General features: G+C 45.4%; 1 protein-coding gene across 1 annotated transcript in view; it reads right to left on the reverse strand.

The window, feature by feature from the left end:
* LOC116952725 (sortilin-like) overlaps nt 1-9,350 on the reverse strand; it is a 47,064-nt gene extending 37,714 nt beyond the window's left edge. Inside the window, exon 1 of the mRNA XM_032972332.2 lies at nt 9,015-9,350. Within this exon, the coding sequence (XP_032828223.2) occupies nt 9,015-9,281 (267 nt within the window). The 5' untranslated portion in view covers nt 9,282-9,350. The remainder of the gene's footprint in view (nt 1-9,014) is intronic.
* Between the last annotated feature and the right edge of the window lie 4,128 nt (nt 9,351-13,478).

Here is a 13,478-nt window from a genome sequence, read left to right on the forward strand (position 1 = left end):
GACGGTGTTACACCAGAGGCATCGAAGGTATCAGGCACATCGGACTCATCAGAGCAGGTAGGGGGGGGGGGGGGTCAGGTCATTGCCGTTCTGGGCTAAGGTATTTAAGACTGGTGTAATATTTAGGAATGGACCCCATGTACGTGTGTATTCTTCTTCCTTGTCTACGAGCTTATAGCTCAGGATGCTGCAGTGCTGAGATTGGGCTGAATTAATTCAGCCATTGAGTATGGGAAGGGGAGGGGGGATACGTAATTCTTCCACATACTCAATATGGTTTTCCTGGCCACTACATTGAAAGTCCTTAACAAAAAGTTCTGCTCTGGAGTCAGTCCCACTTATATCAGACCCTGCTGTGTAGTTTCCACACTTATTTTTACAGGTGTATTGTAAATCTCATCATTATATGTTCGTAGACCTAAGCTACAGTTGGACATGACGGGAAAGCATGTTCGTAATCGTGGACTACACACGGGGGGGCACCTCAGGCTGTCTCGGAGATGAGGCTGCACCAAACATAGCCCTGTCCCCTGGTTGGTCATGTCGGCTCCGTGTGCAAATTTGAATTGGATAGTTCTCAGAGGGAAGGGTCTGGCCCCATTGCAAAGTGGATTTCCATATCTTGGTCCATGTCTTGCTGGGGAATGGGCGATTCGCTATTCGCTCACATGGCACTAGGGCCTGAGGTCGGTCCACTATTCGTGCCTAAGAGCAGAAGCTGGGATGCCTTAGATAGTTTGTATCTCTCTTCATCCGTCTGGAGCCATCTTTTTACTGCAGCAGGGGGTGCTATCAGATGTCTTCCTCTGGCTGTGGGTGATCACGTCCCGAATCTGGAGGTTGCTTCACTTTTTTAATTATGAGACATTCTACTAGGGTGGTACAAAATACGTTCACCGTAACTCTGCGATTGTGATAATAGGTCATTTAAGATGTACGTAAATAAACATAGAAGAATGCCAGCGAACAGAGTGGAACAACGCAGACATTCAGAATAGGCACCTCATGAGACCCAATCTTTGTACCTCCTAACTGTGACAAGCAAGATGACTTTCAATAAACCGCATCAGAACAACAGCAGGCCGAAGCGCACGCACATCTGCTTCATAAATGGACAATTAAAGACACAAGCCACAGTGGTGCGACTGTAGCCATGCAATACAAACTATGGACCAGATCGTAAACACAGAGATACATCTAAACTCATAGAGATACATAGAGATACATTAAAAGACAAGGCGTGCAGCCCAAACTATGGGCCATACACGGTAAAGCACTGTAGTCTGCACTCCCTTCAATGGAGGAATAGCAATACTACACCAACGCTCTCCTGAACGACTCGTGGCTAGCAGACCTCGACACTGGTGTTTAGCTCCTGAACCATATTTCCATCATGAGCAAGAATAGAATAGAACATGGACATGGTCTACAAACTTAGTCTGTCTTCGATATGAAAATATTTAAATCAAAATTAGATAGCACAATTTACAAAGACTTAATCCTTGAAACGAAAGTCTATCCAGAATTTGAATCGTTGGCAGGAGTGAATTGGTGCATGTATAGTGTTGAGGTATGCAGTTTTTGCACACTTATCTAGCTATTCTCTGATGATATCTAGACTTTAGTATTATTCAGATAACACAAGCAAGACGACTTTCCATTTCCTTTAAAAATTACAAAAAATATTTCAACATTAAGTAGTGACAATTAAAATGAGCACAATATTAAATTAATCAAGTAACTGAACATATTCAATTAACATTCACCCTCTGTCCTAACACCACTAATTCTATGTCAGGCCACAAACTTTTAATTCACAGCCTGTGATGCAACAAATGTCCTGCGACATACACAACTCTTCTTTTGTTTAGCTGTCACCCATGTGCTTTGGTAGTTAATTAAATCCCAATCACAAGATTGCTCTCCACAAAAAAATATATATCAGCCTAAAACCTTTCCAGACCAACGTTATCCGACAGCATTTAAAGCAAACAAATTGAACTGGTTTTGACATTTTGAGTCTCATCAGTAGTCAAGGCTCAATAAACAAATACCACCGGCTGCCAGATGTTACTCTGAATCAGAATATCTATTTATACTGGAGGAATCCGATGAGATATGAAGCTATTTTTCACAAATATCCAGTAGGGGTGGGTAAGAATGTTACAACAATACAAAAACATGATAAGAGTGCAAAGTACAAGAAATGAAACTAAACCATCCCATCCTATCAGGCAAAGCCCAGAGGTCTTAACTTATGTTTCAGAATCGACCTGGCCACAAATGGTAGTTCGATGCTGTGTCTTATCATTTGGCAGCAAAATAATCTCAATAAATGTTTCAAAATGTGGAGGGAAAAAATCCACGTAACCACGGGAAGAACATGCAAACTCCAAATACATAGGCGCCAGGGTCGAGATGGAACTAACGACCTCATGCATACCAGGCAAAGAAGATAACATCACACCACCGTTATTGGCAAGAGCACCCTCATCGACATGTAGCCCTACGTAACGACGTAAAGCAATGCGTGTGTGCCTATGACCAAATCACTCGAAACATGCCTGCTCTGATCAGAATTAGGAAGCTAAGCAGCATAGAGCCTGGATAGTAACCACTAAGTACAGGTGACCACCAAGGACCGAAATCAGGTGTTGTCTGCATTTTATGTAGTAGAGGGCAGTGCAGAAATATTGTTCTTTTATACTGTCCCCACCCACCACCAACCCTTACCAACCAGCTACAGTGAGGGAAAAAAGTATTTGATCATCTGCTGATTTTGTACGTTTGCCCACTGACGAAGAAATGATCAGTCTATAATTTTAATGATAGGTTTATTTGAACAGTGAGAGACAGTAACAACAAAAACCCAGAAAAACGCATATCAAAAATGTTATAAATTGATTTGCATTTTAATGAGGGAAATAAGTATTTGACCCCCTCTCAATCATAAAAATTTCTGGCTCCCAGGTGTCTTTTATACAGGTAACGAGCTGAGATTAGGAGCACACTCTTAAAGGGAGTGCTCCTAAGCTCAGCTTGTTACCTGTATAAAAGACACCTGTCCACAGAATCAATCAATCAGATTCCAAACTCTCCACCATGGCCAAGACCAAAGAGCTCTCCAAGGATGTCAGGGACAAGATTGTAGATCTACACAAGGCTGGAATGGGCGACATGACCATTGCCAAGCAACTTGGTGAGAAGGTGACAACAGTTGGTGCGATTATTCGCAAATGGAAGAAACACAAAAGATCTGTCAATCTCCCTCGGCCTGGGGCTCCATGTAAGATCTCACCTCATGGAGTTGCAATGATCATGAGAACGGTGAGGAATCAGCCCAGAACTACACGGGAGGATCTTGTCAATGATCTCAAGGCAGCTGGGACCATAGTCACCAATAAAACAATTGGTAACACACGACGCCCTGAAGGACTGAAATCCTGCAGCGCCCGCAAGGTCCCCCTGCTCAAGAAAGCACATATACATGCCCGTCTGAAGCTTGCCAATGAACATCTGAATTATTCAGAGGACAACTGGGTGAAAGTGTTGTGGTCAGACGAGACCAAGATGGAGCTCTTTGGCATCAACTCAACTCGCCGTGTTTGGAGGGGGAGGAATGCTGCCTATGACCCCAAGAACACCATCCCCACCGTCAAACATGGAGGTGGAAACATTATGCTTTGGGGGTGTTTTTCTGATAAGGGGACAGGACAACTTCACCGCATCAAAGGGACGATGGACGGGGCCATGTACTGTCAAATCTTGGGTGAGAACCTCCTTCCCTCAACCAGGGCATTGAAAATGGGTCGTGGATGGGTATTCCAGCATGACAATACCCAAAACACACGGCCAAGGCAACAAAAGAGTGGCTCAATAAGAAGCACATTAAGGTCCTGGAGTGGCCTAGCCAGTCTCCAGACCTTAATCCCATAGAAAATGTGGAGGGAGCTGAAGGTTCGAGTTGCCAAACGTCTGCCTCGAAATCTTAATGACTTGGAGAAGATCTGCAAAGAGGAGTGGGAAAAAATCCCTCCTGAGATGTGTTGAAACCTGGTGGCCAACTACAAGAAACGTCTGACCTCTGTGATTGCCAACAAGGGTTTTGCCACCAAGTACTAAGTCATGTTGTGCAGAGGGGTCAAATACTTATTTCCCTCAATAAAATGCAAATCAATTTATAACATTTTTGACATGCGTTTTTCTGGATTGTTTTGTTGTTATCCTGTCTCTCACAGTTAAAATAAACCTACTATTAAAATTATAGACAGATCATTTCTTTGTCAGTGGGCAAACGTACGAAATCAGCAGGGGATCAAATACTTTTTTTCCCTCACTGTAAGTCACAAAACACAGAAACCCAGGTCAATTAAGCCATCGATTACGGGTTTACAATTTGTCTCATTAAATGTTTTATTTATCTTGATTTGAAGCTTTCGTGACTGCAGGAAGCCATACCCTTTGGTTCTTTCGGTAAAGTCACGACCACTTGTGTTGCGATATGTAATTTTCTGTTTTATTTTATTTTTTATTCCTGTATGTTGAACGTCTTTTGCACTGTACGTAGCCAAACCGTGCTAATCGCAGGGGGGAGTACAATAAATTAAACACAAAAAAACAGTTCTTCTTTCGCTTGTATGACACATTGCGAATGGAAGTTGTCTCATTCACAACTGCAACACAGTACAGTAGAATGTCTCCTAACTGCAACACAGTACAGTAGAATGTCTCCTCTGATCCGCGGTGATATAGGCGACCAAAATCACGGATCCTATTATCTGTGAGGTTATCTGGGATTTTACTCATTTTATCCGCAAAGTAAAACATTCTGGGCTCGAAGGATGTAAACAACTTTGCCCCTGTAAAGCATCACTTCATTTTCCCAGACAAGTAAAAATAGGGCTTGGGATGCAAAAGGATGTGCCACATGACAGAAAATGTGGGCATGAAGATGACACTTGAATGATATATCGTATATATTTACCGTATTATTTCACCGACACACTGCCCAGCATCGTGACGCATGATCAAATAACCCTTACGGCCCGCATGGAGTCCAGAGGCCCTCATCCGGCAATGGACTGACACACGGTCTGTACATGCACTGTATTATTTTAACGTTCAAATACTGCACATAGGCGAGATAATTCTTAACGGGGGTTTCCACGAAGATTGCCAATGTCGGTTCCCACTGGATTCGAAGGATGTTAGGACTTTGCCGCCCTCCGCAAAGTGTCGTTTTATTTTCTGAGCAGTTTCACATTTCACGGAAACCCCCTATGAGCAAAAATCAAGAAGTTTCAGTGGCTCATGCGTCTCTATTATTGCGCAATAACAAGGTTGGCAAGCCAGCACAGGCATATTCTTCCTTCATGTGTTCACACCTAGCCTTTGACCCAATCACCCGAATGCTGCCGAGACGTGAGACCTTGAAGGCCAAGCTATAGGGTTGAGCCTGGCACGTTTGTCCACGAGACAACTTTGATAACTGGCTGTGTTGGGGTGGTGGAAGGGTGTACAACACAAATTTGACTCAAACGATCCGAACCAAAAATCGATAAATGCTAAAATAGGCATAATATGCCGACTAAAACATAATATAAGGATATTCCGTTTTGTGCTGGTTTGTTATCACCAGGTTTTGGGTAACCCTTTAATCAACGTAACAATGTGACGCTACAGCAGGCCACAAAATCCACAACCAATAAAATCCGCCAGTGTTTGTAAATCCATGGCTCCTCCAGAAATCCTCGGGCCTGTTGAGCCTGAAACCCACAAAACATTGCAGATTTCTAGCTCTCCTCCGTTAATGGCCGATTCAACCTCCTGCAATTCACACCACGTGAGCAGTGGGGTGATGGCCACCTCTGTTAGTGACCGCCAGCCGGCTGCGCAATTTCACATTGCGACAACTGGAATCGGTATTTTCCATTGACAACCACTGTTGACTTTCCCCACTTTAACTATCCCGAAGTGATCATGCCAACCCCTTACCAGAATCTGAGCTCGGAAGTTGTGAGTGAAGTGTTTCGATCACAGTGCCATCCTGGCTGGATTATAGCCAAAAATCAGTAACAATAACATATGTTCCAACAAAAGTTTGCAAACATCCATGAGAAAAGCCAGAGAATGTAAAACAGTTGCCAGTGTCTGTTTATGCTACTGGAAATAAAACAGGGACGTGTTATTCATCCTGAAATATAATTTAGAAGAAATGCCATGACTAAGCACCACAGGATATTCCAAATCAGAATGGACGAGTGTCGTTTTCCTTTCTGGAAACAACCCAGTGCCTGACGAGAAATTCAACCACATTGGAACTCTGTTCCAAAATGTGTGCATCAATCTTACTCGTGTTTACCGTTCAGGAGCTAACTACCAACAGTACAAACACCGTGTTTATTTAAAGCAAAGTCACAAAATACAGAAAATCTAGGCCGATTGATTCATCAATAACAAATTATCATGTTTCATTAATTGTTTCTTAAGGTAATATAACAATGCGGATGCAAATTATCTAATTTATAACTTCTGGAGTACAGAACTCCCCTTACCCACAGTGAAATAGGGAGGCCCAATATTGAATCCTTTTATAAACTATAAACTTTTTTTATTTTACCAGGTAAGGCACACAGAGCTATATAGCTCTTTTTCATATGCGAACTGGATTATAATGTGAAAATATATTGCAGGCAAATATTCTAAATGAATATCTAAATGAGGAGCGAAAAAACACGATTACCCGGAAAAAAAATCCACGCAACCACGGGGAGAACATGCAAACTCCAAACATACAGGCACCAGGGTCGGGATCGAACCCACGTGCTCCTGTATACCAGGCGAGGCAGATAACATCTCGCCAAATGGGCCAGACACTTCATAACGGGGCTTCCACGAAGATTGCCGATGTAAGTTTCCACTGGATTCGAAGGATGTAAGATTTTGCCTCTGCAAAGCGTCACTTTGTTTTACGAGCAGTTTGCATTTCACGGAAACCCCCGACGAGCACAAATCAGGAAGTGTGCAGTGGCTTACGCGTCTCTATTATTGTGCAAAGACAAGACTGGCAAGCCAACAAAGGCATTATTTGCATTCATGCTCCACATCTAGTCATTGACCAAAACACCTGAAATGCTCCAGAACCTGAGTCCATGGAAACGAAGCAGCTTTGAGCCTGTGTGTATATTAAACTTATTTCGCAGCATACTTTCCACAAACATGCTAATTGGAGGTGTAGGGGAAGGGCAAACTGAACACATAAGGCAGTTAAAAAAAATCCGTTTTCAATTTAGACAATAAGTGTTTAAATGGGTCACCAGAATGCTCAACAACAATAAAACAGATGTTATCAGCATTGTGGGCTATTGAAAACACGGATGGGTGGTGCATTTTAAGGTAAGATATAAGCATTAAATAAGTAATATTTTTTTAAAAAACTTTTTTTTTAAACACGCTTTAATGCAAAACTCCACGACTCCAGGAAGTTGCCCCGAAGCGTGCCATAACGTAAGGGGACCGTGGTCATTTACAGCCAACGTGAGTTGAGCGTGGACAATTAGACCCAAGCCGAAACACATGATGTACAAAAGATTGCTTTAACATTTTAATTTTTAATGATAGAATATAGTATTGTCATCAGTATGACATACGTATACCAAGTTTGCAGTCGATATGACATTGGGAAGTGGGTTAAAATTGAGTTATAAGATTTGAGGATACGACAGAGTTGAGGATACAAGAGAGAGTGAGCTAAATAAAAGTGTAATAAAAAAACTACACTTCCGGTGGTATAGTTTGTCATATATGTGAGATCGCAACCTCGCACATTTCAAATATTTAGCAGCCAGTTCATCAGAAGGCAGCCCCTGAGCCAATGGTGGAAATTCCACATTCTTAAGGTGGAAATTCCACGTTCTTACGGCGGTTGGTGAGGGAGGCTTATACAGTTGTTATTGGACATATAGTGTAGAGCATCTAGTAACGTTTTACAAGTCACCATCGGCCTTGAACAATCCACTGCTGGATGAAGGCATCCGCTGGTCACCACCACCTATCACAGTTCTGCACCTGCATCGCGTATAGATTACATCGCTCCATCTCCTCAGTGGCCGTGAATTTCAGACGCGTTCCATTTTGTGGCCACCACTCCGGGCCATTATTCTTTCACCATTAAGTTATCACCCACCGCCGCACCAACGTACTCGGTTTGTATAACACAGTTCCAACGTTTTAAAGCTTTCGTGACTGCAGGGATTCACATTCTTGGTTCTTTCGGTAAAGTCACCACGTAGAAGGGAAATAATACAATAATAAAAAAAACAATAAAATTCTCACGACGTTTCGATTGCAACACAAGCAATCATCAGGTGTGAAGACCACATCAAAAAAAATATTGCTGTCGTTTTCACACCTGATGATGATTGCTTGTGTTGTGTATTATTTCCCTTCTACGTGACTTTACCGAAAGAACCAAGAATACAGTTCCAACGATCCGTTTGCATGAATAATATTTCACCTGCGTGTAACGCCCTCCGATCCGCCTTGATTAACTTCCTCCTTCGGTCTCTCTCGATGTAATTCCCAAGCAAATGGCTCGGAACTGATGGAGTCGTGGGGGTCTAACTGGTCACAAGGTTCGATCTGCCGATACGATCGATCCTTTGTTTTTATCCCACCCAGGCCTTCCGTCGTCTCCAAGGGGGTTATATAGTTGGTTCGGCGGGGCACCGCGTGAGTGGGGTTAAGTGTTGGTGGTAACACTTACCCTCTCTCCCCCAATACGTCTGGCAAAATTTTGGAAGAGTAGGCCAAAAAAATAAGTGTCTCTTCTAGAGCTCCCTGGAGTTGAGAGAGGGCCCCCCTCCCCCCCTTCCGGAAGCAAGCAAGCGACCAAAGGAATTGCAGGGGCCGCGCCTTTAACTTTTTGTCGTCGTTCTAACTTAGGATTTAACAACAAAAAAACCTTCACACGTACAGCGATACAGAAGAGAGATGGACACAGCGCAGACACTCACGTTGAAAGTGCTTTCCTTCAGGTCGTCCGCGATGTCCGCGTGACTTTGGCCGGACAAATCGAAAGCACTGCCGCTGCTGTTCGTGCCGTCACCATTGCCGGGAGAATTCCTCGCGAGCCGCCGACGATCCGCGGAGAACGTCCACCTCGCCGGCGAGTTTGAGTTCTTGGCCGTGGCCTCGACATCCCTGAGGAGCGCGGTGGCCACGGAGACGAGAAGGGTGGTAAGGAGGAGGAGAAAGGCGAGAAAGCTGCGAATTGCAGCCATCGCCACCGTCTGATCAGCTGTTAATGAGCTTTCCTGCTCTAGGAGGGAAGATGTTTCTTCGTCTTCTGGAAGATTATTCTGCTTCTTCTTCTGGAAGATGAATATTCTTCCTCTTCTGGAAGATGCTTCTTCCTCAGGAAAGACACCGCTCTCTTCTGGAAGATGCTCCCAGTCAAGAAGGAGCTTTCCATATTCTTGGTTCTTTCGGTAAAGTCACGTGGGAAGTGAAACAATAAAATAATAAAAATATAAAATTCTCACGACGTTTCGACTGCAACACAAACAATCATCATCAGGTGTGAAAACCACAGCAAGACAAATTATTGTTTTATATTTTTATTATTTTATTGTTTCCCTTCTACGTGGTGACTTTACCGAAAGAACCAAGAATATGAATCGCCTGCAGTCACGAAAGCTTTAAATCAAAATTTAAGGAGCTTTCTCTTTTGGCATTGGTGACCTTCTTCTGGAAGATGCTTCCCCTTCTGGAACACGTCTTTTGGACTTTTTATTTCGGCAGATATTCCCTCTTCTGGAAGATGTTTCTCTCTTCCGGAAGGTTTATACTTCTTTTTAGAAGGCGGCTATTCTACTTCTGGAAGATACTTAAACGTCTGCAAGATAGCTACGCTGCTGGAAGAGATGTCTCCTGGCATGACGATTTATAGTACTGTGCGATATTTGTCCAGCAAAAACAACCCCTTTACCTCCTCGTTGGTGCCGAAGGGCAACGCTGTGGTGGGCACTGCCGTGGGGGGAGGGCCCATTGAGCGGCCAAATGGGGGCTCTGGACATGTGCGAGGGGCTGGTAACCCCTCCACCTTCAATTAATTACCAGCAAACCACAACTGAAAATTTAAATTAATAAGCTTGTGCCGGAGGTCCCGGGGGGACAGGCGTCTATGATGTCTCCTGGCCAAACACCCATTTGGCAGAGCCAGGAGACTGAATCCTTACCCCCGGGGCTCCTCCAGAAACAGCAAAAAATCATTATGGGTGGCCACATGGAATGTTCGAACGCTCACTGCGGAGGAGAGGCTGCCACTCCTCTGTCGGGAGCCGGACCGGTACCGCCTGGATCTTTGTGGTATTCAGGAGGTCTGGTGGACCGGCTCTGGATCCTGCCATCATTAGGGGTGGACAATCCTCTACTCGGGGCAGGAGACTGCCAAACAACAGGGAGTGGCTCTTCTGAACAAAATAATGAAGGGGGTGTGGGAGCGTGGCGGTGAGGTGTGGAAAGCTGTAAGCCCCAGGCTACTTTGGGCTCGCCTTCCCATCAAGCAGGGGCGATGAGTGGTGGTCGTGGTAACTTATGCCCCCACCGAAGACGAACATCTGTGAAGGGATGCAGGCAAGGCTGATGAGTCAGATGCCTTCTATGACCTCCTGTCACAGGTGCTAGCCAAAGTGGCCCCTCGGGATAGAGTCATCTTGTTGGGTGACTTCAATGTCCCAGTTGGTCATGATACTGCCACCTGGTCTGGAGTGATTGGAAGGCATGGGCCAGATCAGCTCAATAACAACGGCAGGAGGCTGCTAGACTTTTGCGCAGTCCATGGGCTTGTAATTACCAACACGCTGTTCTTGCATCGGTGCATCTACACAACATCATGTATGCATGTCGAGTATAAGCAAGAACATCTGCTGGACTCCATAGTGACGGAACAGTGGATGCGGGCCCATGTCCTTGACACCAGGACCTACCGCGGAGCTGATCTGCTCACTGACCATCGACTTGTCATCTGTAAGATGCGCCTGCCATTCTTCCACTCCGGTAGTGGGTGTACACCCAGGACCCCATTCAAACCCATAGCGGCATAGTCTCAGCTAGCTGATGTAAGTTGCAAGCGAAAATGTCATCATCGCTTGCGGCTGAGGTTGGCATCGTCCCCCACTCCTCCAGATGTAATGGGGAAATGGGTGATATTTAGGACTGTGGCTCATGCAGCTGCAATGGCTGCTTTGGGCACACGGTCCAGACCTCCCCAGATACCCTGGCTGACAGAGGAGGTGTTCAGGCTGGCTGAGAAAAAGCGACAGGCATACTCTCATCGGCTACAGCATCCCACATCGGAGAATGAGGAGGCTTACCGCAGCCTTCGCTCGGAGGTTCGGAAAGCCGTGAGGCGCTGCAAGGATGGGTGGTGGTCGCGGGTTGCTGCGGAGATGGAGTCTGCCTCAATGGCCTGCGATCACAAATCGCTCTTTAACTCCATCAAAAAAGTAACCTGCAGCGCCATACCGCTTACCATCATTAGGGGAAAAAACAGTGATCCAATCTCTGACCCCCAGGAACAGGTTTGCAGATTTGCTGAGCATTTCTGTGAAGTCCTGGGGGAGGGGAAATCCCTCAGCCTGGAAAACAACGTGGGACAAAGTGGGGATGACCCTGCTGAGGCTGTAGTGCCTCAAATATTGGAAGAAGTTTCCAGTTTATTTATTTTGGTATAGCCCTGTGAGCCATTCGGCTCTTGAATCGGGTGCAACCACAACAAACAACAAAACCAAAACACGAGCAAGAAAACATCTTAAAGTGACTATTTAACTGCAAACAGAAAATCCATGAAAAAAAAACAGCAAAATATTCCTGAAAAAAACACCGTACACCAACGCTGTGTGCAAAAAAATCCCAGTGGGATGCAAGTCAAACAACAACAACCACAAGAAAACTTAGATTAAGGCCATCAGTCTAACTCCGTACTACAACAAAACAAACATGTCCAAACCAAAAAACGTTTTCGAAATCACCAAAAAATGAAGCCATAATTGCAACGTAACAGTCACACCCTGTAAGTGGCTGGCTGAGGTGCCATCTGTTGAGGAAGTACTGAAGGCGATCCGGAGTTTGAGACCAGGAAAGGCACCGGGCAGAGATGATCTCCCAAGTAAAATGCTGAGGAGGGGGGTGTTTGTGCACAGACTGCCCTACATGACATCATAACAACAGTCTGGACCACTGGACAGGTTCCGCAGGATTGCAAGGATGCCCTGATGGTCCCTCTCTTTAAGAAGGGGAACCGCACAGACTGTAAAAACTACAGGGCATGTCACTCCTCAGTGTGCCGGGAAAGGTCCTGGCAAGGATTATTCAACATCGCCTTGCTAGGCACGCTGAGGAGAGGCTTGCAGAGCCCCAATGCAGTTTCAGGAAAGGGCGGTCCTGCACAGATGCCATATTTTCTGTCCGACTGCTACAGCAGAGGTGTAGGGAATTCCAACAAGACCTACATCTCTGCTTTATTGAAATGGCCAATGCCTATGGTACTATCAGTAGGCATGGGCTCTGGGTTGTTCTTTGTGCTTTCAGAGTCCCTGACCCTCTGCTCACGACCATTAAGGACCTTCATGATGGTGAGCGGGCCCGGGTAACACTAGGTGGCCGAGAATCGGAGTCATTTTCTGTACACCTTGGGGTGCGACAGGGATGTCCTCTGGCTCCCACATTATTTCACATCTATTTAGACCACGTAGTTCGTGAAGCCTTCAATAGCTGTACCGGAGGAATTTCCATCTGGTAGAGATACAATGGGAGGCTGATCGATGCCCGGGTGCGGTCAAGGGATGGCTCCCTATTCCTCAGCCATGTTATGTATGCCGATGATTTGGTAATTGCTGCTCACTCAGAGGAGGAGTTGGAGGCACTGCTGCTCAACCTGGAGCTTGCCACTTAGAGGTGGGGCCTTACCATCAGCCCCACCAAAACTAAGCACCTGCCTGGGTATTTTGTACCATCGGATACTCCATCCCCACAACTCCCAATTGGTGATGGGGCAGTTGTGGAGAGAGTGGAGAGTTTCCCATACCTGGGCAGTGTGCTCATGACTGGCTCCGGTTTGACAGCAGAGGCCTCACTCAGAATCAGTTTATCAGCATTATCTTTTTATCGGTTGCATAATGCTATGTGGAAGCTACCTGGTCTGTTGCTCCTTACGAAGCGTCATGTCTTCTCGGCCACAGTAATTCCCTCGCTTCTCTACACTTGCGAAACGTGGACCCCCCTAATGGAACATCTTCGCCGGTTAGAAACATTTAGGTTGGCCTGCCTATGAACCATCCTGGGTTTAACCTGGCTGGATTGTGTGAGGAGCTTACAAATCCTTGAAAGATCTGGACAAAGTCCCATCAGTGAGCTCCTCCGACAGGCAAGGCTGCGTTGGCTGGGCCATGTAGCCCGCATGCCCACCCAAACAAAAG

Source organism: Petromyzon marinus, chromosome 48 (assembly GCF_048934315.1).
Source record: "Petromyzon marinus isolate PM22_M1 ecotype Great Lakes invasive population chromosome 48, UKy_Petmar_22M1.pri1.0, whole genome shotgun sequence".
NCBI classification, from domain to species: domain Eukaryota; kingdom Metazoa; phylum Chordata; class Hyperoartia; order Petromyzontiformes; family Petromyzontidae; genus Petromyzon; species Petromyzon marinus.